General features: G+C 43.4%; 2 protein-coding genes across 4 annotated transcripts in view; both read left to right on the top strand.

Moving 5' to 3' along the window:
• enpp5 (ectonucleotide pyrophosphatase/phosphodiesterase 5) overlaps positions 1-21,664 on the top strand; it is a 526,082-nt gene that overhangs the window by 241,326 nt on the left and 263,092 nt on the right. The window lies entirely within an intron of this gene.
• LOC144680724 (chloride intracellular channel protein 5-like) overlaps positions 1-21,664 on the top strand; it is a 158,357-nt gene that overhangs the window by 113,160 nt on the left and 23,533 nt on the right. For both annotated transcript variants that reach the window (XM_078542004.1, XM_078542005.1), the window contains exons 3-4: positions 84-209; positions 14,968-15,074. In XM_078542004.1, coding sequence (XP_078398130.1) covers positions 84-209; positions 14,968-15,074 — 233 coding nt within the window. The remainder of the gene's footprint in view (positions 1-83; positions 210-14,967; positions 15,075-21,664) is intronic.

The following is a 21,664-nucleotide window of genomic DNA, read 5'->3' as shown; positions in this document are numbered from 1 at the left end:
GTTTCCTGCAATATTACTGATTTATTTAATGTATTTATATCAAATAGCAGCAGTTATTGATTATTTTTATTATTTATTTGTAGAAAACCAGCTGATCTACATAACCTAGCTCCTGGTACTCACCCTCCATTTCTGACCTTTAATGGGGAGGTCAAGACAGATGTCAATAAAATTGAAGAATTCTTGGAGGAGACGCTGTGCCTGCCAAAGTAAGTTCCATTATTTTGAATAAACTGGATTTCCTATTTGCTTTACAGGTTGCTTCCAATGGCAAGAGCATTGTCAGAAGTAGCCCTCTAAAATAAACAACAGTAATAGTAGTGCTATCTGAAGCAGCAAGACTTTCCTTGGCAGGTAGTTCTATAAAGTGTCACCAAACTTTGTGAGAGTGGCCCATTTGGGTTGGATCCACTTTATTGGTTCTGATCACAGGTGAGCGATTTGAATTTTCAGCTCAGCTGGTACAGGTCAACATGGCAAAAGCACTATTCCCGGGTATAGATTTTCCATTGGGTTCCAGCCAGACCTACAAAATCAAAGTAATGGTCTTCATAAAAAAAGAAAATGATAGAAATGCTGAATGGGTCAGGCAGCATCTGTACAGAGAAAAATGTTTTGGATCAATGACCTTTCAAAAGTTGTAGATGTAGCAGGTTTTAAGCAAGTACAAAGCCGGGAAGAAAGAATGAAGGGAGCTGTATGATAGGGTGAAGGGCAGGAAAGATTAAATGAAAAATGGTATTATAGTACAAGGTAAAAGGAGGTCGAATGAGACAAGTAAAGCAACAAAAGATGGCTCCAGAGGAGATGTAAATGGGAAAAGCAGAATCATCACTAACAGCTAACTTTCACAATGGTGGTAACTTTGAAACAACTATGCATATTTGAATTTTGCAAATGGAGTTAAAGTTATATGAAATAGAAACAGAAAATGCTGGAAATACTCAGAGGGTCAAGCAGCATCTGTGGAGAGAGAAACAGATGAAGTTTCAGTTCAACTATCTTTCATCTTGTTACGATCTCCGCAGAGACAGATAACTTTTAAAAAGGGACTTGAACTTCCAGCTGATATGTGAAATCTGCTTGTATCATTCTTTCAGCTCTTAACATTTTTACTGTCAGAATTAACTAAAATCTATTGACTAAACACATTGCCTTTTGTAGGCAACTTATACTTTAACTATAGAAAGTGACATTCCCCACCGCAGTCTCCACAGAATTACAATCCTTTTAGCAAACAGTCCACAGTTACTTCTGGCTTCCAATGGGTTCCCGTATCTCAATTTCGCCGACTAGTAACTTCGAGTGATCATCTCTCTGAGAACTGAGGAAAGCACCTGGAGGTTCTTAAATCCACCACCAGAAGGAAAGCGTCTTCCAATGATTCTTACATACAAAAATACGAAATCGAAGCAGAAGTAGGTCATTCAGCGCTTCGAGCCTGCTCCACCATTCAATAAGGTCAGAAAATTCCATATTCCCATCTACCCCCGATAACCTTTGATTCCCTTGCCTAACAAGAATCTATCTACCTCTGCCTTAAAAATATTCAGTGAACCCCACCTCCACCACCTTCAGAGGCAGAGAGTTCCAAAGTCGCACAACCGTCAAAGAAAAAATTTCTCCCCATCTCTGACCTGAAAGGACGACCCCTAATTTCAAAACAGTGCCCCCTAATTCTGGATTCACCCACAAGAGGAAACATCCTTTCCACGTTCACCTTGTCAATACCATTCAGGATCTTATATACTTCAATCAAGTCACCCCCTCACTCTTCTAAATTCCAGTGAAAATAAGCACTGTCTGTCTAACCTTTTCTCATAAGACAAACCGCTCATTCCAAGTATCAATCTAGTAATCCTCCTCTGAACCTCCTCCAACACATTTGCATCCTTCATTATATAAGGAGACCAAAACTGCACACAGTATGCTAGATGTGATCTCACCAATGCCCTGTATAACTGAAGCATAACATCCTTACTTTTATGTTTAATTCCTCTCATAATAAAGGATAACATTCCATTAGCTGCCTTAATTAGTTGCTGTACCTGCATACTAACTTTTTGTGACTCGTGCACTAGAACACCCAGATTCCTCTGCACCTCAGAATCCTGTAGCCATTCTCCATTTAAATAATACTCTGCTTTTTTTATTCCTCCTGCCAAAGTGAACAACTTCACATTGTCCTGCATTATGCTCCATCTGCCAGATTTTTGTCCACTTACTCAACCTATCTATATCCGTCTGCAACCTCCTTATGTCTTCTTCACAACATACTTTCCTACCTACCTTTGTGTCATCTGCAAATTTAGCTGCCATGCCTTCACTCCTCTATCTAAGTCACTGATATAAATTGTAAAAAGTTGAGGCCCCAGCACATACCCCTGCGGGATTCCACTCATCCCATCCTGCCAATCAGAAAACGACTCATTTATGCATACATTCTGTTTTCTGCCAGCCAGCCAATCTTCTATCCATGCTAATATGTCACCCCCTACACCATGAGCTTATATTTTCCACAATAACCTTTGATGTGGCACCTTATCAAATGCCTTCTGGAAATCCAAAGGGAGTCTACAGGCTCCCTTTTATCCACAGCGCATGTACTCCTTCAAAAAACTCCAATAAATTGGTTAAACATGATTCCCCTTTCACAAAACCATGTTGACTCTTCCCGATTACTTTGAGTTTCTCTAAGTGCCCAGCTATAACCTCCTTAATGATCGATTCTAACACCTTCCCCACGACAGATGTCAAGCTAACTGGCCTATAGTTTCTTGTTTTCTGCCTCTCTCCCTTCTTGAATAGAGGGGTTATATTTGCTACTTTCCAGTGTGATGGAACATTTCCAGAATCTAGGGAATTTTGGAAAATTAACACCAATGCATCAACTATCTGATTAACCACCTCTTTTAAGACTTAGGATGAAGCCCATCAGGACCCGTAGACTTGTCAGCCCGCATCTCCACCAGTTTGCTCAGTACTGCTTCCCTAGTGATTGTCATTTCATCAAGCTCCTCTCTCCCTTCCACCTCCTGATTTACAGCTATTACTGGAATGTTTTTTGTATCTTTTATAGTGAACACAGAAGCAAACTATTTGTTCATTTCATCTGCCATTTCTTTATTATCTGCTATTAACTCCCCATCCTCATTCTCTAGAGGACCAACACTCACTTTACTTAACCTTTTCCTTTTCAAGTACCTGTAGAAACTCTTGCTATCTGTTTTTATATTTCAAGCTAGCTTCCTCTCACTCTAATTTCTTTCTCCGAATTAACCATTTGGTCATTCTCTGTCATTCTTTATATTCTGACCAGTCACCTGACCTGCCACTCATCTTTGTGCAGTTATATGCTCTTATCTTAAGTTTGATGCTTTCCTTAACTACTTTATTTAACCACGGTAGATCCTCCCCTTAGAATTTTTCTTTAGAGCAGGAATGTACTTATTTTGAGTATTCTGAAGTATCTCCTTAAATGTCTGTCACTGTGTAGTGATTGAAGGTATAGCCTTTCCTCCAGCCTTTAGGAGTCACGTGATTGTACTGACGAATGAGCCCTGAGCACAGGTAATCCTGGGGCGGAGCTTTCTAGTTGTGGATCTGGTTCAAGCATGTAGTTTCTAAACGAGCTCTGTAATAAAGTTATCTGTTTCAAGTAAGAAACCTGTCCGGTACCGCAAGTTCATTACGTTTGGCAACGAGGGTAAAATAGCTCTGACGCTGCACCTCGCCTTGTGAATGTGAGTACATCATTTCTTAATGAAAGAAAGAAAAGTATACTCACCAGTCATGCCACTCTTCGGCAGAATTGACACTTATGACACATCCACGGAAGAATGGAGCCAGTACACAGAACGCCGAGGTTTTCAATCTGTGGCCAATTAAATAAATGCGGAGGAGAAGCAGAAAGCAATTCTTTTGAATGTGGTAGCAAGACATATAACCTTATCCGCAGTCTGACAGCCCAAACACACCCAATTCTAATCTTTTAATGAGCTGGTAGACCTCGTGAACACATATTCAGCCAAAGTCATTGGGAATTATGCAGAGATTTAAGTTTAACTCCAGAGTAAGGGCCGCGGGCGAGCCCATCGCAACTTATTTAACGAAGTTGAAGCAGTTGACTTCAGGGATACACTCAATGACATGTTGTGAGACCGCTTGGTTCGTGGTGTTCACAAAGATGCCATTCAGCGCTGTTTACTTCCAGAAGTTAACGTTGATTGAAGCGCACCAGGGAAATAGCGTGAGCAAAGGAAAGTGGTGAGAGGGACTAGCAGGCTTCCCAGAGCGTGCAACATGGTGCCGTTCTTCAGTTGGGGTGGGAACCTACCCTCGGGCGTGGTGCGAAAACCAGAGAGACAGCCTCTGCTACCTAAAAAATCGAAAAGGCCTAGTAGAAGCGTTGCAGCAGTGATTCAGAAATTAATCTGTTACATATGTTGGGGTAACCATGTACCGGAAGCTTGCAGATTTAAGGAGGCAGAATGCCAGTACTGCCACAAAAAAGGGCACGTAATAAAGCAATGCAGGGCGAAATCGAGACAGCCAATCAGACAGCAGACCAAGATGATTGAAGTGCACAGTACAACAGAACCAGAAGCTGCTGATACTGATATCTATTCCATATACAATGTCAAAGCAGTAAAAACTGGACCAATCACCGTCACCCTTCAAGTGAATGGGAAGCCTCTAGTCATGGAGGTAGACACAGGAACCTCAACCACAGTGGTGGGAGAACGCACATTTAAATACCTAAATGAAGGTACCCAGGCCACTGAATCTGGAACAAACCATGGCTCAACTGAAGACATACACTGGAGAGTCAATACAGGTAAAGGGCATCGTCAGAGTACCTGTGTCCTATAGGTAACCGACAGCCCAGCTTCCAGTGATCATAGTGACAGGTGAAGGTCCTAGTCTTCTGGGCCGCAATTGATTACAAAAATATAAGCTCAACTGGTCAGAAGTATTTCAAGTCAGAACAGGAGGAATTCCTCAGCTGTTAAGGAAGTACGACAGCGTATATTGTGACGAATTGGGAAAGATAAAAGGCTTACAAGCAAAAATATATGTAGATCCGCAGGCGACATCCCGGTTCTTTAAGGTCAGACCTGTTCCTTATGCCCTAAAGGAGAAGATGGATGCAGAATTGTGCAGCTTAGAGAAGCCGAGCATAATCCAGCCAGTCCAACTTTCGGAATGGGCAGCACCCATAGTCCCTGTGATGAAACCAGGTCAAACTATTTGCATTTGCGGAGACTACACATTAACCGTGAACAAGGCTGCTAAATTAAATAAATATCCTATCCTGAGGATTGAAGATATATACGCTAATTTAGCTGGAGGCAAATCCTACACCAAACTGGACATGAGCCATGCATGCCAACAGCTAGAGCTGGACAGCATGTCTAGAGGGTATGTAACCGTCAACACGCACAAGGTCCTGTACCAATATACATGCCTACCCTTTGGTACAATGTCTGCCTGTGCAATCTTCCAAAGGACCATGGAAAGCCTATTGCAAGTACTTCCCCAAGCAATAGTGTACCTGGATGATGTCCTGATCACAGGATCACTGGAAGCCGAACATTTGGCCAACCTAGAAGAGGTTTTAAGAAGATTTTTGGAAGCTGGTGTACGATTGAAGAGAGAGAAATGTATCTTCCAAGTGACAGAAGTCACTTACTTGGGTCACCGAGTGGATGCCAAAGGGTTGCATCCAGTAGAGGAGAAAGTCAGGGCAATCAAAGAGGTGCCCTCTCCTACTAATGTCACTGAACTCGAGTCTTTTTTCAGCACAATAAATGATTATAGTCGCCTCTTGCCAAACTTGTCAACAGTGTTAACACCTTTACACTTACTATTGAAAAAGAACCATCGTTGGTTATGGAATTCGCAACAAGAAGAAGCCTTTATAAAAGTCGAGAAGCTGTTACACTCATCATATTTACTAGTACATTATGACCCACTAAAGAATTAATATTAACCTGTGATGCATCTCCTCATAGTGTGGGAGCTGTGTTGACTCCTAGGATTGAAGATGGTTCCAAAAGACCAATGGGCTATGTCTCCAGAAGCCTCTCTGCAGTTGAGAAGGCGAGATAAAAAACTATCTTGAAAGCATTCTATGAACTCCTCATCCCGGCTACGACTGCTGGTCTGATTTTTCCAGTTTATGTAGATTAAAATTACCCATGATTATTACTGTCCCACCCAATATTTCTTCTTGAATACTTTGCCCTACATTGTGGTTACTATTAGTGGGCCTCTAAACCACTCCAACTAGTGAGTCATTTTCTTTATCATTCCTCATAGTCCCCTACTATTCCTCATAGGAAGGATGTAAATGCATTGGAGGTGGTTCAAAGGAGGTTAACTAGATTAATACCTGGAATGAGTGGGTTTTCTAATGAGGAAAGGTTGAACAGACTGGGCTTGTTTCCACTGGAGTTTAGAAGAGTGAGGGGTGATTTGATTGAAGTGTACAAGATCCTGAACGGCCTTGAAAAGGTTGACGTCAAAAGGATGTTTCCTCTTGTGGATGAGTCCAGAACTAGGGGGCACTGTTTTAAAATTAGGGGTCGACCTTTCAGTACAGAGATGAGGAGAAATCTTTTCTCTGAGGGTTGTGCGACTTTGGAATTTTCTGCCTCAGAAGGTGGTGGAGGTGGGGTCATTGAATATTTTTAAGGCAGAGGTAGATAGATTCTTGTCAGGCAAGGGAATCAAAGGTTATCGGGGTTAGGTGGGAATGTGGAAATCGAAACACAAGAAGATCAGCATGATCTTATTGAATGGTGGAGCAAGCTCGAGGGGCCAAATGGTCTACTCCTTTTCCTGTTTCTTTTATTCTTATGTTCATCTCCACCCAAACCGATTCCACATTCAGGTCTCCTGAAGCAAGGTCATCTTTAACTATTGCATCAATGCCATCCTTGATCACCTTTATCTAGCTTCCTATTCTTCTTGAATATCATATATACCCCTCAAATTCAGGACCCAAACCTTGTCATCCTGCAGCCACGTTTCCGTAAAGGCTATCAGATCACATTTATTTACTTCAATGTGCACTATCAATTCATTTACTGTCTTTTGGAACAAAGCCTGCAGGAATTTCCTCTCCTCCCTTATGTTGCGCAGTGTTGGCAGTTCGACTTCCAGATCAATAATCCAGTTATCTGCTATTTTCAAATCTACTCCATAGCACAATGGGGTATTTTAAACATCAAGAGAACCAATGCAAAAGCAAAATACTGTGGATGCTGGAAATCTGAACTAAAAACAGAAAATGCTGGAAATATTTAGCAGGTCAGTTAGCATCTGTGGTGAGAACAACAGAGTTGATGTTTCAGGCCTGATGAAAGGTCAAAGACCTGAAACATCAACACTGTTTTTCCCTCCAAAGATACTGCCTGACTTGCTGAGTATTTCCAGCATTTTTGTGTTTTAATTATAAACATCAAGAGAATCTAGTTGTTTCAAATGCAAGTGGTTCTTTTAACCTAAGTAGGACATAAAGGCCTAAGCATCCGCAGTTTTAATTAATGCTGCTTCCCTCTGTTAAATGAGATCACAGTGGACACCAAGGGCTGTGTTTTACCATCCACCCGTAGCTGGATGGAAATGTAAAATAAGTTGCTGTGACATCGGCGGTGTACCCACTCTCTGCCTGCCCGCCATGGGGGAAGCATCATGTGGGCCCCCTGCCCCTGTCAAATTGAGGCTCTTATGTGGCCAATTAATGCTGCTGCTATTCAGATTTAGCAGGTGGCAGGAGAGACCTGTGCCCAATGTACAGCCTGGCAGGTTTGACTGTGCGGGCTGCTGAGGGTGACTGACCATCCTGCATTTTCTGGGATTGTCCCAGAATTTGGCTAGATGTCCAAGGCGTGGGCTTCCCAGGACTCCATTTGACCCAAATTTCTTGGTGCAGCAAGAGAGGAAACTGCTCAGCCTCCTCTTCCCGCTGCCCGATCATCTTTAGTGTCTGTGCGTGCGCAGCCCAGAGCTGGCACAGTACGCATGTGCAGACACAGCCACCCGGGAGCATTAGTACCAGTAGCCAGCACCACTCTCCTCCCGCCTTCGACATGTGGGTGGTTGGGGCCCAGCGGCAGGGGCACTTGGGCCCAACTCGGGGCTGGGGGATGTAGGGAGCTGCCATGCTCGAAAGGTGGCTCAGACAGGCCTGGGTCCCGGGGGGTCCAAGTCTGGCACAGTTCCATTGAGGGGTCCATCATGCTTGCGGGGGAGGTGAGGGGTCTGGCAGGCCTGAGGGGAGTGTCTGGGGGGGCTGATCAGACAGTGTGTTTATCAGTAATAAACAAATGGATGGCAGCTGCCATCTGACTGCTCTAGTAGAAGAGGAAAAGTACAGCAGGTCAAAAAATAAACTTCATAAATCCAGGATATCCCTTGTACATTGAACGTGACAGTATCTTTCATCTTGGTGTTGTTTGGGAAGGTTATGGTTACACAAAATTATTAACCTGATATACAGGATAAGAACATAGCTAATATATGTTGATATAAAAAAGTAGATTCTTTGAGATCTTGCTTGTAGAAAGACACTTCACCCACAGCAGTGTGTAAGGATAATCACTGGTTTGTTGCCTGTGCAATGTGCAAGTACTGTACTAGGGAAATCTACTGCACAATGTCGGTTTAATCTTCTCCTTCACTCACCTGCAAGCTATTTTGGGGGATTACCACAGTTACCATCACCAATAATGGTGATATTTATATATGCATGAATAATGTAACTGGAGGCTTTAAGGTCTTTGTGACGTCAACAGCCTGTACTTGCTGCTGCCACATGTGTGACGTCTGGAATGGCCCTTTGTGAACCTAGAGGCGGATTTTAAAGGGAACAGTACATAGGCTTCATATTCTTCATCTTGTGTTAGTGGAAAAATTGATGACAATAAGAACAACATTTTATTAAAGAACATTTCCTTTCTCGTTCTGTGGATTGATTGAATATGAATGGAACGGAACCATGACACTTGTTCAAAATGTATTAGAGTCATTTCAAGTGAATATTTTATACTGCATCATGAGTGAAGTGTTTATAGTTGACATAGTGCCATTACACTGCAACCAAGGCCATCTGAAATTGCTAAAATAGTTCCATGGGTGTAAACTTTCTCCCGGTCTCCTACCATAACTTTATTGGAAGATTGCTGAGAATTCTGAGGAAACTATTTCTTTCGGGTTTCCTCTGAAGATCAGGAAAACTGCTTGGGAATTCTACACAATTATTTTTTCTTCAACAACTTCTAAATCAGAGAACAATAAGACTTCTGATGGTGGGTTTGAGTTATTAATTTATTGCTCTTATATTTTGGTAAGAATGGGCAGAATTTTCCGTGCCCGCTGGTGTCGGGCGTGTTTGTGGTGTGAGCAGACACTATGGCAAGGGCGGCCAAAAATCTGTTTCACAACGTCACAAAACCAGTTTGCGATCATCCGCCCAACCTGTCGAAGGCAGGCCGTGTACCCTGCCTTCAGATGTTGGGAACCTCATTGTACTGCATCAGCATATCATTATGAGGCCAGCCCTCCGGACTCATTCCCCTCTCACCAACCCACCCCCCCCCACCCCCCCGCCCGCTGGATTGTCTGCCCACGTTGGTGGGAAAACACGCCAGTGCAGAACATGTCTTGACAAATGTGATGTGCAGAAGTTGGTACCGCCAGGGCCTTGTTCACGTTGTGGACATCCGAGGAGCAGAAGATGTTGGAGCCCGATGGCAACGGCACACCCGAGGAACGTCCATGGCATGCCGGGTGGATTCTCATGGACATGGCTTTGCTACGAAGCAGCTCACGGAAGTTGGAAAGTCACTGTTGATGCTCACAATGGATGATGGTCGAGGGGGCGGGAGAGGAAGGTCTAGGATTGACTGGGAGAGGTAGAGGTGCTGGGGGGTGAGGTTAGGAGGGGGGAGAATGAAGGTGTCGGGTGGGGGAAGGAGGGAGGAGGGGGTAACGGGATAGAAGATAACAACTGGGGTGGTAGGTGTAAGGGGGTGTGGAAGATGGAAGGGAAGGAGTTCGGGGGGAAGGATTGCGGAGAGAGGAGGAAGTAAGGGTGGAGTTGGGAATGGGGGCGGAGTAAAGCTGGAGGAAGAAGTAAGGGTATCTGAGGGAGTCAGGAAGGGGAAGGAGTAAGGCCATAGGAAGAAGTCTGGAGGGGGGGGAAGGACTAAGGGTGGCGGAAGAAGTAAGATTGTCTGAAGGAGTCAGGAAGGGGGAGGGACTAAGGGGGGAGGGGTGGGAGTACTAAGCGAGGGGGAAGGGATCCAGATGATGGAAGGTGTTCCAGTGGGAGGAATGGGGTCAGGGTGGAGGGGGTGGAATTCCAGGGGGGAAGGGGTCTAGAAGGTGGAAGGGGTTCCGAGGAAGGGGTCGGTGGTGGTGGGGGGGGGGCAGTTGGAATGGGGTCTGGAGGGCAGGGAGAATTACAGGGGGGAAGGGGCCAGAGGGTGGAAAGGGCTTGGGATGGGGCGTGGGGGAAATGTCCAGGTGAACATGCAAGAGAGGGGTTTGATGGGTCAATGACGGCCTCCTGGTGAGCAAACTGAGTGTGGGCATGGCATGAGGGATGGCGAGAATGACCGAGGTCAGAGTGAGGCAGTCAGGTGGGAGGGTGAGTGTTCGACGGTAGCGGTAGAAGGGACGTTGAGAGTGGTTCATGGGGACTCGGAGGCAGACATGGACCCTGGGGGTGGGAAGGAGGAGGCTGGGGAGGGTAATGTGGATGGGGATGGGATTTTCGGGGAGGGAAGGGAACGTACACGTTCACCTGGACACCCCCAAAGGAAAAGGGTTGTGGCTGGTAGGTCATGGAGGGGAGGTGGAAAGTCTTGCTGGGCGGTAAACTGTGATAGGGGAAGGAAATGGGTGACTGGGGTAGGATAAAGAATGGGGAAATGAAAGTAAATCCAAATCAGCACCATGCTGCCCAAATCCAAAGTGAAACGAAAGTCGCGATGGGTGAGATCAGGTGCTGCATGGGAGTGTGATCAGTGGGTGGGTGGAGGTGCAGGTCAGCTCAGATGGACAACTGAAAGTGAACCCCAGCAGGCAGCATTGAAAATGCTCAGAGCATTGAGGTGAGTGTGTTGTAGGAAGGATCCACATGCGTGGGAGAGTGTTTGCATGAGGCTCCGAAAGGCCCTGCCCCACACACAGTTCTCCCTCCAGAATCAATTATGGGTCGGCTGCTCCCTCTGCGGTGACAGAGGACAAAGTTGAGGGGCTCACAGACAAAGGGGAGTCTGAGGGAGTGAACAGTCTCAGATTCCTGAGTGGATGACCCAGGGGTGTCCAGCTGCCACTCCTCCTCCCTTCGGTTGCCTGGCTTGTTGAGGGGAAGGAGCACATGGAACGACGTCGAGGTGCCCCGTTTCCCCCTCATGATGCCACTGCATGAACTCACCCGTGGTTCTCATGATAGAGTGTAGGTCTGCACTCATCTCCATGTTCTGCTGAATCAGGGTGGTCATGGCATCCGCATTCCTGCCCATGAGACCCCCATATGCGTGCATGTGGACACCACTTCATCAGAGAGCAGGTGGACGCACTCCTCTGACTTGTGTGCCACTCTGTTGAGGGCTTCCAACAGCTCTGCGAGATGTTCTCCCGCTTTCTGCTGACTCTCCACAATGAGTTGGATAGCCAAATCCAGAGGTTCGTCCTCGGACTCAGCCTCACAGAAGCCTCTTTGCAGCAGTCCACCGAGTGCTGGGGAGCTTGGATGAACCTGCCTCCTCCCACTGCAGAAATGTGTCTGTGCGGTGACCACCAGATTTTGAACCCGAGCCTGCTCTAGATCTAAGTCCCACCGAGTTGTGTGTCTCTGTACTGGTGGAGGGTGTGAGTAAGCCCTGCGATGGTCTCCCAGCTCTTCAATGGAGGAGGTGTCCTCTTGGCTGGGGATGAGGACATGGATGGAGCTGAGGGACTGGCTGGCTAAGGGTGTCGGTCACTTGGCAGAGCTCCCTGTGAACCGAAGAAGAGAGAATTAGGCAGCAGAAACAAAAGCAGGAGAGAGAGCACTCAACAGTTGCGTTGAGAGAGTAATGACGTGTTACAGGATCCACCGATCGCACCGTCGCCGCAGGCACATCCTCACCAGTCAACCTGATGGCACGCTTCTCAGTGAGTGAGGGGCCTGATGTGGGCCACTCCATCCCCGGTGTGGGACCTCCCGCTGCTGATTTGAGCAGTTTCTCCTGCATGGAAATACTTGGAGTATTGTGGGCAGGGTGCATGGCGCTGCGTGGAATGTTTGTGTGGAGTGCAGAGCCATGGATGGGATGAGGACGCAAGCTCGAGGGGGTATGACCCTGATGGAGACGTGAGGGTGTGTGTGAGAGTTAGTGGTGTTGTCCCTTGAGGTGTGAGATCCCTGTGGGTGTGTGATGGGTTTGTGAGTTTGTGAGAGTTGGGAGTGATGAGAAGGGTGACTTATCCTGGCAGAATGGGTGAAACCTTTCATCCTGTAGCAGCACTGGGTGACTGTCCTCTTTTGCAGGGCATTGGTGCTGACCATTGCTACCACCTCCCAAGCTGCATTAGTGATGCCACTGCACCTCCTGCAGCCAGAGCGGGGGTATAGGATATCACGGCGAGCCTCCACAGCATCCAAAAGGCACTCGAGGGACACATCACTAAACCTGGGGCCTGCAGTCTTTTTGCCTTTCAGCACCATGTCTTCCATGCAGCAGTTGTAGGCTGGAAGCTCTGAGAGGTGTGCACGCAGCTGGACTTTAAATATGGTGCCCGGCTTGATAAAGAAGCAAGGTGATGACGTGGCGGGTGAATGAGAGCCTGCCCGCCATGGAAACGGTGTGTTTCCTGGGAATGCATATTTAATATGGCAGGTTTGGGATGAAATGGCCTAAAAAGTCACCAGACGGCAGGTAAAACATCATTTAACCCTCCCGCTACCGCACTGTCTCCCATGGTCCCTTTTTACGGATCTTTATATTTTTAACCAGTTTTCTTCACTGGCTTTTCTCTCTCCTCACCTAAGGTCTACTTATACATTTGGGGAGGTGTTCCAGAGACCCAGGGTAATGCTCTGGGGTCCTAGGTTCGAATCCCACCATGGCAGATGGTGAAATTTGAATTGAATACAAAAATTTGGAATTAAAAGTCTGATGAGCACGAGACCATTGCCAATTGTCGCAAAAACCCATCTGGTTCACTAATGTCCTTTAGGAAAGGAAATCTACTGTCTTTCCCTGGTCTGGCCTACATGTGATGACTCCAGGCCCACCTTTGAACAAGGGCAAAATAGGGATGGGCAATAAATGCTGGCCTAGCCAGTGACGCCCAACATCCCATGAATGAATTAACTTTTCAGTGTGGATTACTGAACAGGGATCAGGAAATCTCTCCATTTGCCATTCTTGACCTTGGATGCTAATGCCCTTCAACACTCACCAGAAATTGAACCTCAGGCTTTTTATGGCCCTTGTGGATCATCTGATCACTGGGGGGAGAAATAAAATGCTGAGCTATCAGAGGCAATTCTTTTCCCTTTTTTCCAGCTTATCTCACCTGCTCCCAGGCCTCTGCCAATATTGCTGCTGTTAAGCAGCTGCTGCACAATATGAGCAGCCTGGAGTCAATCTGCCTTTTGTGTGTTTCCGGCTTCCCACTGGGGAAGTATTAAATTATCACTTTGTTACTTTTTGACATCTCATTCATAATTGGTATCCCAAGCCCTGGGGTGTCACAGGGATGATCTGTGCCCTACCACACCTAAACCCTGGCTGTGCTACCCAGTGGTCCAGTGATACTGTTGTATAATTTGAAATTCTGAGCAGGTTAACACTTGTTGCTTGTACAGTCATGTTCGCTCATAGAAATAATATAATTATTAACAATTTCAGAAGAAGCTGATATATTAACTACAACCTGGCACTATTGAATCACTCCCATTCACCAGCTCATTACCACACACAATGTAATTCTGCAATGTTTCAAAATTTTAGACAAAATTTTGCTTTTGCTTGAAATGCTAATTGTCCAGTACTTGGATGGCCTTTTTAAATTGATATCAATTTGTTTACACAATGGGTTAACTCCAAACTGCTCAATGGACAGCAACGGTTGAAGGCAGCTCACCACCACCTTTTCAACGGCATTTATGGATAGGCAATAAATGCTGGCCTAGCCAGCAACGCTCACATCCCATGAATGAATCAAAAAATGCCCTTTTATCTCAGGATCTGAGTTTGAATCTAGCCTAAGTTGATGCAATAAATGTATCCTCCTCCTGCTGATTAGGCAGCATTCACCCATTTCCAAGTGGGTGTGGATCCACAGCACAGTACTGACCACAATAATGCACACAGTAGTCATCAAGTGGCAAATCTCACCAAAGATCACAAGAATAGCCAGCATGGAAATTTGAAAGAAACTCACCCTAGTGGGTCTCTTCAGAGAAAGTCATCCCATTAGAATGGAATAGAAGGAACTATGATCTATATTAGACAGTGTTATACCTGCACTGGGGTTGGTGCGGGAGTGGGGCATTAGGTGGCAGGGGGAGTGGCTTGTTGATGCTGACACTGGTTAATTTCCTGTGCTGACATCTGTCATCTTGGCGCTAACAAGAATTTGAAAGCAGCAGTATTTCTTATGAATGCTAATCTAATATTTGAAAATGTCAATTGAATTTTCCTATATGTTATGAACAAGTTATAAATTAGTGACCTAAGAGAAAAGTGAGCATATTCTGCATTATTCAGTGATGTGCAGTTGTTGCATTTGCTGGAGACTAACCTGCAACCATCAATACTAGGGAAAAAATAGATGATTGGATGTTTCTGTGAACAGTATGGCTATGTAACAATTTCATGGGTGTCGTGTTCTGTTGAAATTCTTGTGACAATACTGTGAAAAAGTGATCAAAGATCTATTTTGTTCACTTCCTATTTTCAGGTATCCCAAGCTTGCAGCAAAACACCATGAATCGAATACCGCTGGAATCGACATCTTTGCAAAGTTCTCAGCATACATTAAAAACACAAGGATAAATGCTAATGAAGGTAAGAGCTGAGCCTCACACTTATTAGGCTGGAGATTGTTATTGCTATGTGTTAGCATTATTAAGTGTAAGTTAATGTTAGCATAAATCGTCAGCATCAGTAAAATCCCACATAGACTTTATTCTTGGCTAAAACAAAATTAATATCTAAAGAACTTGGTGAGTATCTGTATTAAGCTGAAGCGAGGGAAAGAGGGTGAGTCTCCTCTCTGCTAGTTCAGTTTTCTGAAAGAAAAATTGAATTTTGAAGCCACCTGTGATTTGTTGATAGAAAAGATAAATGTTAATCAGCTACACCTGTGAGATAGGAACTTTATCAGTGAGAAAAAGACACAAACTGAGAAAGAGAAAGTCGTTTTAATTGTTTTTGTGCATTTTGTGAGGTTTCCTATTAGAACAATTTTGGTTGAAATCTTTTATACATCATTTGAGAGATCATATTTAGAAAACAGTGATGGTGGGCACTCTAGCTTGAAAATTACCCTGATATTTGGAGAGGGTTCAAAGAAGAGAGGCAGGGTTGATTGTGGGACTTGTGCCCTAAGTTATAAGGAGAAACTTATGAGCTGGATGTATAACCCTTAGAAAAATGGATGAGAGGAGATATGATTCAGGTTCTAAGATTCTGTACAGACAGCACCTTGACTGTGAGTGCATGAGGGCATGAACATAAAATCAGAAAACTTCAAGCAACACCGAAGTAACTTTTCTCACCAATTTTCAGTGGTGATGGAAAATAGGCTTTGAGCTAAAGTAGTTAATGCTGTTTAAAGAACGCCATTGATTTTTTAAAAAAAACATCGGAAACCTGAATGAATATGCACTGAGTATTGATATTAAGGGTTTTAAGGAAAAGTAGAGAGGGAAATGAATGATTTGTGTATGAATTTTCTAGCCATTGATATTAACACTGCCAGCAGGATTCAGGAGAGTGGAAACTGGGCAGTTGCATGCCTCACACTCCCACCTTGCCTAATTTGTGCCAGGTCTTCCTAGGGAGACTTTATATTCATTCAGTCCTTTCCAACTCCCTTTTCCTAGGAGCCTAATTATGGACACATCCTCTTGTTGGTGAAGGCCATCATCAGATCCCTTGAAGTTTCTAATGTTTGGTTGGAAGTCCCATTAGTGTCCATTATGATCTGATAGTTAAAGAGAAGCATCAGGTTAAAGAACTGAAGGAAAGGATTGCAATGGTTTTTTTTCCCCTTTGTAACGTTTGGAGTACTGCTTTTAGTTTAAATTTCCTGATTTTAAAAAAATGCAACTATTGTTTCATGCATTTTGTAATGGAGGAACTGTTTATGTAATGAGAAAAATAACAGAAGCATTATCATCAATAGAACAAGACTTCTTTGAGGAGGTGACAGATAAGGAGAATGATGTAATATAGACAGAGATTTAGAAAATCTTTGACTAGGCACTTCACAAGAGATTATAGGAGGAGATGAAGCAAATTGGAATATAAATTGATGAACATGGAGAAAACATGGTAGGAGTTAAATACAGTTTCTCAATGATTGGAAGCAGTTGTGGTCACCCACAGGGTTCTGTTTCATTTCACTGTACATGAAATTGAATATTGTGCTCAAGGTGGTGGGGTGGGGAGGGTCTCAAAATGTGCAGCCAACACTAAAATGGCAGAAATTGTAAATCATTATGAAGATCAAAGGAAGCAGCTTAGGCAAAAGAGTTACTAGATGGAATTAAATGTGACACAAGGTGATAGATGATACTATTTTGTAAAAAATGGTAAAAATTATACTTTGAATGGTGGAAGCTTAGGTGATGTGGAAAACTTTTGAATTCTTAAGACATTAATAGTGCCTCAAGTGGCTAAACCCAGTTTAAAAATAAACAGCTGGAATGCTGGTTTTAAAGCAAAAGGTGCAGAATATAGAAGACTAAATGATAAAGCTATATAAAACTTCAGCAAGACCACACTTGGAGTACTCTGTGCCATTTTTAAGCTCCACACTATAAAAAGGATGTTGAGGCAACAGAGAGGGTACAGGTACAGTCCAGATTTACCAAAATGTTACCTGAAAGTCTTAGGGAAACATGGGACAGTATTTTTGAACAGAGGATTTGATAAAAGAGTTTAAAATCATGAAGGGATAGGAGGGAATAGATTTAAACTGACTTTCAGCTTTAGAATGAGCAGGTCATAGATATAAGATTAAATGAATATAGAAGATTTAGGACAGACAGCAGGAGAAACACTTTTAAATGGAGAGTTGCAAGCTGAGGCATGCACTATTCTGGAGTTATTGGCTGAAAAAGAGACCATGTCAACATTTAAGAGTAGCTTAGTTTGGGGTTCAAGAAAATGGGGTACTGTAAATGGATGAGAATCGGGTAGGTACAAGGCGATTAGGACAACTGTTTGTGTGGAGGATAAACACCAACACTGGCTGGTTGGACCAAATGGCCACTTCTGTGTTGTAATAATTATGTAACTTACTGCACAGAAATATTTTCAAGAATTTAGCTAAATCTTAAACTACCTGGTGTGTGCCGTAGAATACAACTGGAAGCTACTTACGACCTTTTATAAGTTACCCATTTTCCCACAAAGGGGAAAGGTAGGATACACAAATCCAGAGCTCAAAGGATGACAAACGAGATAGAGATCAAGAAGAAGAAAAAGTGTGCTTTTGTCAGGCAGATGTCAGGTGGATAATTCAACTGAGAACCAGGCTGAATATAGAAGGTTCAGAGAGGAATTGGAAAAGCAAATAAGAGAAACAAGGAGTATGAGAAGTGACTGGTAGCTAACATAAAAGGGAATGCCAAAGACTTCTATAGACATTTAAGTAGTAAAAGGATGGTAAAAGGAGGAGTGATGATTAGGGACCAAAAAAGGGATTTACGCATGAAGGAGACCATAGCTGAGGTATTAAATACTTTGCATCTGCCTTTACCAAGGAAGAAGATGCTGTGCAGGTCATGGTGAAAGCGGAGATAGCTCAGGCAAATGAAGGGCTTAAAATTGATAAGGAGGTGGTACTGGATAGGCTGTCTGTACTTAAAGTTGATAAGGGCCCAGAACCAGATGAGATGCATCCAAGGATACTAAGGAAAGTGAGAGTGGAAAATGCAGAGGCACAGGCCATAATTTTCCGATCTTCCTTAGACTCGGGGTGGTGCCAGAGGACTGGAGAAGTACAAATGTTACAACAATTTTAGATCATGAACTCTCTCCTCCATCACCACCCCCTTTCCGATCCCCCTTTTTTCCAATAATTTATATAGATTTTTATTTTCCCACCTATTTCCATTATTTTTAAATGTATTCCATCCATTGTTTTATCTCTACCTTTTAACATATTTCGATCCCTTCCCCCCACCCCACCCCCACTAGGGCTATCTGTACCTTGCTCGTCCTGCTTTCTATCCTTAATGTTACCTATTAGCACATTTCTTAGCTAATAGCACCACCTTCAACACCTCTTTGTACTTTTGTCTATGACATCTTTTGGCAAACTCCACCTATCACTGGCCCTCTATCCAGCTCTACTTGTCCCCCCCGCCCCCCCACCAACCCCCTTAAACCAGCTTATATTTCACCTCTCTTCTATTTTTCCTTAGTTCTGTTGAAGAGTCATACGGACTCAAAACGTTAACTGTGTTCCTCTCTGCAGATGCTGTCAGACCTGCTGAGTTTTTCCAGGTATATTTATTTTTGTTTTTGTGTTACAAATGTTACACCTTTGTCCAAGAAAAGGTACAAAGATAAGCCTAGAAACTACAGACCAGTCAGTTTATCTTCCGTTGTGGGGAAGCTTCTAGAAACGATAATTCGGGACAACATTAATAGTCACTAGAGCAAATGCAACTTAATTAAGGAAAGCCAGCACGATTTGTTGAGGGGAAATCATGTTTAATTAACTTGTTTGAGTTTTTTGATGAGGTACCATAGAGGGTTGATTTGGATAATGCTGTGATGTGGTTTACATGGACTTCTAAAAGGCATTTGATAAAGTGCTGCACAACAGACTTATGAGCAAAGTTAAAGCTCATGGAATAAAAAGGACAGCAGCAACATTGATATGAAATTGGCTGATAGGAAACCGAGAGTAGTGGTTAACAGTTGTTCTTTGGACTGGAGGAAGGGTTATAGTGGAGTTCCCTAGGGGTCAGTGTTAAGACCCTTGTTCTTCCTGATATATGTTAATGACCTAGACTTTTGTGTACAGGAGACAATTTCAAAATTTGTGGACAATACAAAACTTGCAAGTGTTGTGAGTTGCGAAGAGAATAGTGTAGAATTTCAAAAGGACGCATAAGTTGGTGGAATGGGCGGACAAGGGCAGATGAAATTCAATGCAGAGAAATGTGAAGTGATTCATTTTGGTAGGAGGAGCACGGAGAGGCAATATAAAATTAAGGGTGTAATTCTAAAGGGATTGCAAGAGCAGAGGGACCTGGGTGTATAAGTGCATAAATTGTTGAAGGCGGCAAGGCAGATTGAGAGAGTGGTTAATAAAGCATACACCATCCTGAAGTTTATCAATAGGCATCTAGAATACAAAAACAAGGAAGTTATGTTAAACCTGTGTAAAACATTGGTTCAGCCTCAACTGAAGTATTGCATGCAGCTCTGGGTGCCACTCTTTAGGAAGGTTGTGAAGTCATTGAAGAGAGTGCAGGAAAGATTCACCAGATTGGTTCCAAGGATGAGGATCAGTTACGTAGATAGATTGGAGAAGTTGGGACTCTACTCATTGGAAAAGAGAAAGTTGAGAAGAGATTTGAAAGAAGTGTTCAAAATCATTGAGGGGTCTGGACAGAGTAGATGGGGAGAAACAGTTCCCATTGGTGGAAGGATCGAGCACCAGTGGGATTTAAACAGATTTAAGGTGATTGTTTTTTTTGCCAATGGCGACATGAGAAAAAGCTTTTTCATGCAACAAGCGGCTAAGATCTGGAATGCACTGTCTGATAGTATAGTAGAAAGCAGGTTCAATCAAGGCATTTAAGAGGGAATTGGATTATTATCTGAAAAGGAAGAATGTGCAGGGCTACGGGGAGAAGGCAGGTGAGTGGCTCTAGGTGTATTGCTCCTTCAGAGAGCCAACACAGACACAAAGGACTGAATGGCCACCTTCTGTGCTGGAACCATTCCATGATTCTATACTGTTAGCTCACTACAAGGCAATGCTGCAAGTCATCCCATTAACAGAATTCCATTCTTGATGTTATGATATGCAATAAGACATATTGGAATTCAGGAGGGATGACTTGTCACCTAGTAAAATTGGCATTGTGGATATTATAGAAATACCCAATTTTTATTTTCATTTGTCGATCTGTAACATTACTTTTACACTGGAAAATCATGTTCTGAGGACGACAACTGAAAAAAAGAATCAATTTTTTTGACACAAGAATGCATTATAATGAAGCAGTCAGGGCAGACCTTCTGAAACCCTCCTATAGATGTAGAGTTACAGAATGCTATTACATCTGAGGACATTGATGGCTGAATCCACTTTCTAAATAGTGTTGCATTGAATTTAGACAGTGAACTCTGTTTGTAAGCATTGACATGGAGGTCTGGATTCTCATTTAGCTGCTGTGCTGAATTACAATTGAGAGGAGAGAGTCAGAATTTTACAAATTCAGTACAGTATTGCAATTAAGAGCATTTTTCATGTGAGGAGGTTGAGTATTGTATTTTAAAGTTGGATAACCCTTCTCAATAAATAACTCGACTAAACAAGTTAAACTCATAATTATGGTGCACTGTATACAGTCACTGGGACAGCTGTAAATATGATGTCTTCTTTGTATCATTTTATTTGTTAGAATTAAAATCACAAGCTCATTAATATCTGAAGTTTTCATGTCCTCATAAATGTACGGAGCTTTCTCCACTTACAGATTTTTTGCAACTTCTTGTTGATTAAAGTTCATAATTGCAGCCTTGTGTGCAGTAAGTCTTGAACTCCCTGTACTGAACTTGAACCAATTAAACCTTATTTGTCATTGACCTGCAACAACAGCCCCACTAGGAAGGAAGTCAGTAGAACTTCAAACAACAAACTGTATATTGGCACAGGATTTTCGCATCTGTTTCTAGGCAACTCCAGTGAAGACTTCAAAGCTGCCAAAGAGCATTCATAGGTAGTTGCCCATGAGAGTAGTACTAAAATTAATGCACCCTGTTATTTTTTAATTTTAGCTATATGTTTGACATGTGTAGAAACTCACCAGTTTGCTTAGCAGTCTCCAAACTAAACAACTAATGAGAAGACCATATTAAGAGTTTCTATTTCCCTGATCTAGAATGCACCCACACTCCATTAGGGGAACACCCTGTACTCTATCTCTCCGAATTTGGGCGCTGCTTGAAGCGAGCCCATGTGTGTGCACCATCACCGAAGTTTGTAACTACCTGAAGGCACATATTTCCAAATTGCTAAGCTTCCCACCTATCGTTTGCCTTCTATCCAGCTTCACCTGTTCCACTTCCCTTAAACAGTATATATTCCACCACATTTCTACTTCCCTTCAGCTCTGAAAAAGAGTCATACGGACTCGAAACGTTAACTCTGTCTTTCTCTCCACAGATGCTGTCAGACATGC

The sequence above is a fragment of the Cetorhinus maximus genome, chromosome 5, assembly GCF_964194155.1.
Source record: "Cetorhinus maximus chromosome 5, sCetMax3.hap1.1, whole genome shotgun sequence".
Lineage (NCBI taxonomy): Eukaryota > Metazoa > Chordata > Chondrichthyes > Lamniformes > Cetorhinidae > Cetorhinus > Cetorhinus maximus.
The sequence above is the reverse complement of the archived record's forward strand: the minus strand, read 5'-3'. Positions and strand labels throughout refer to the sequence as shown.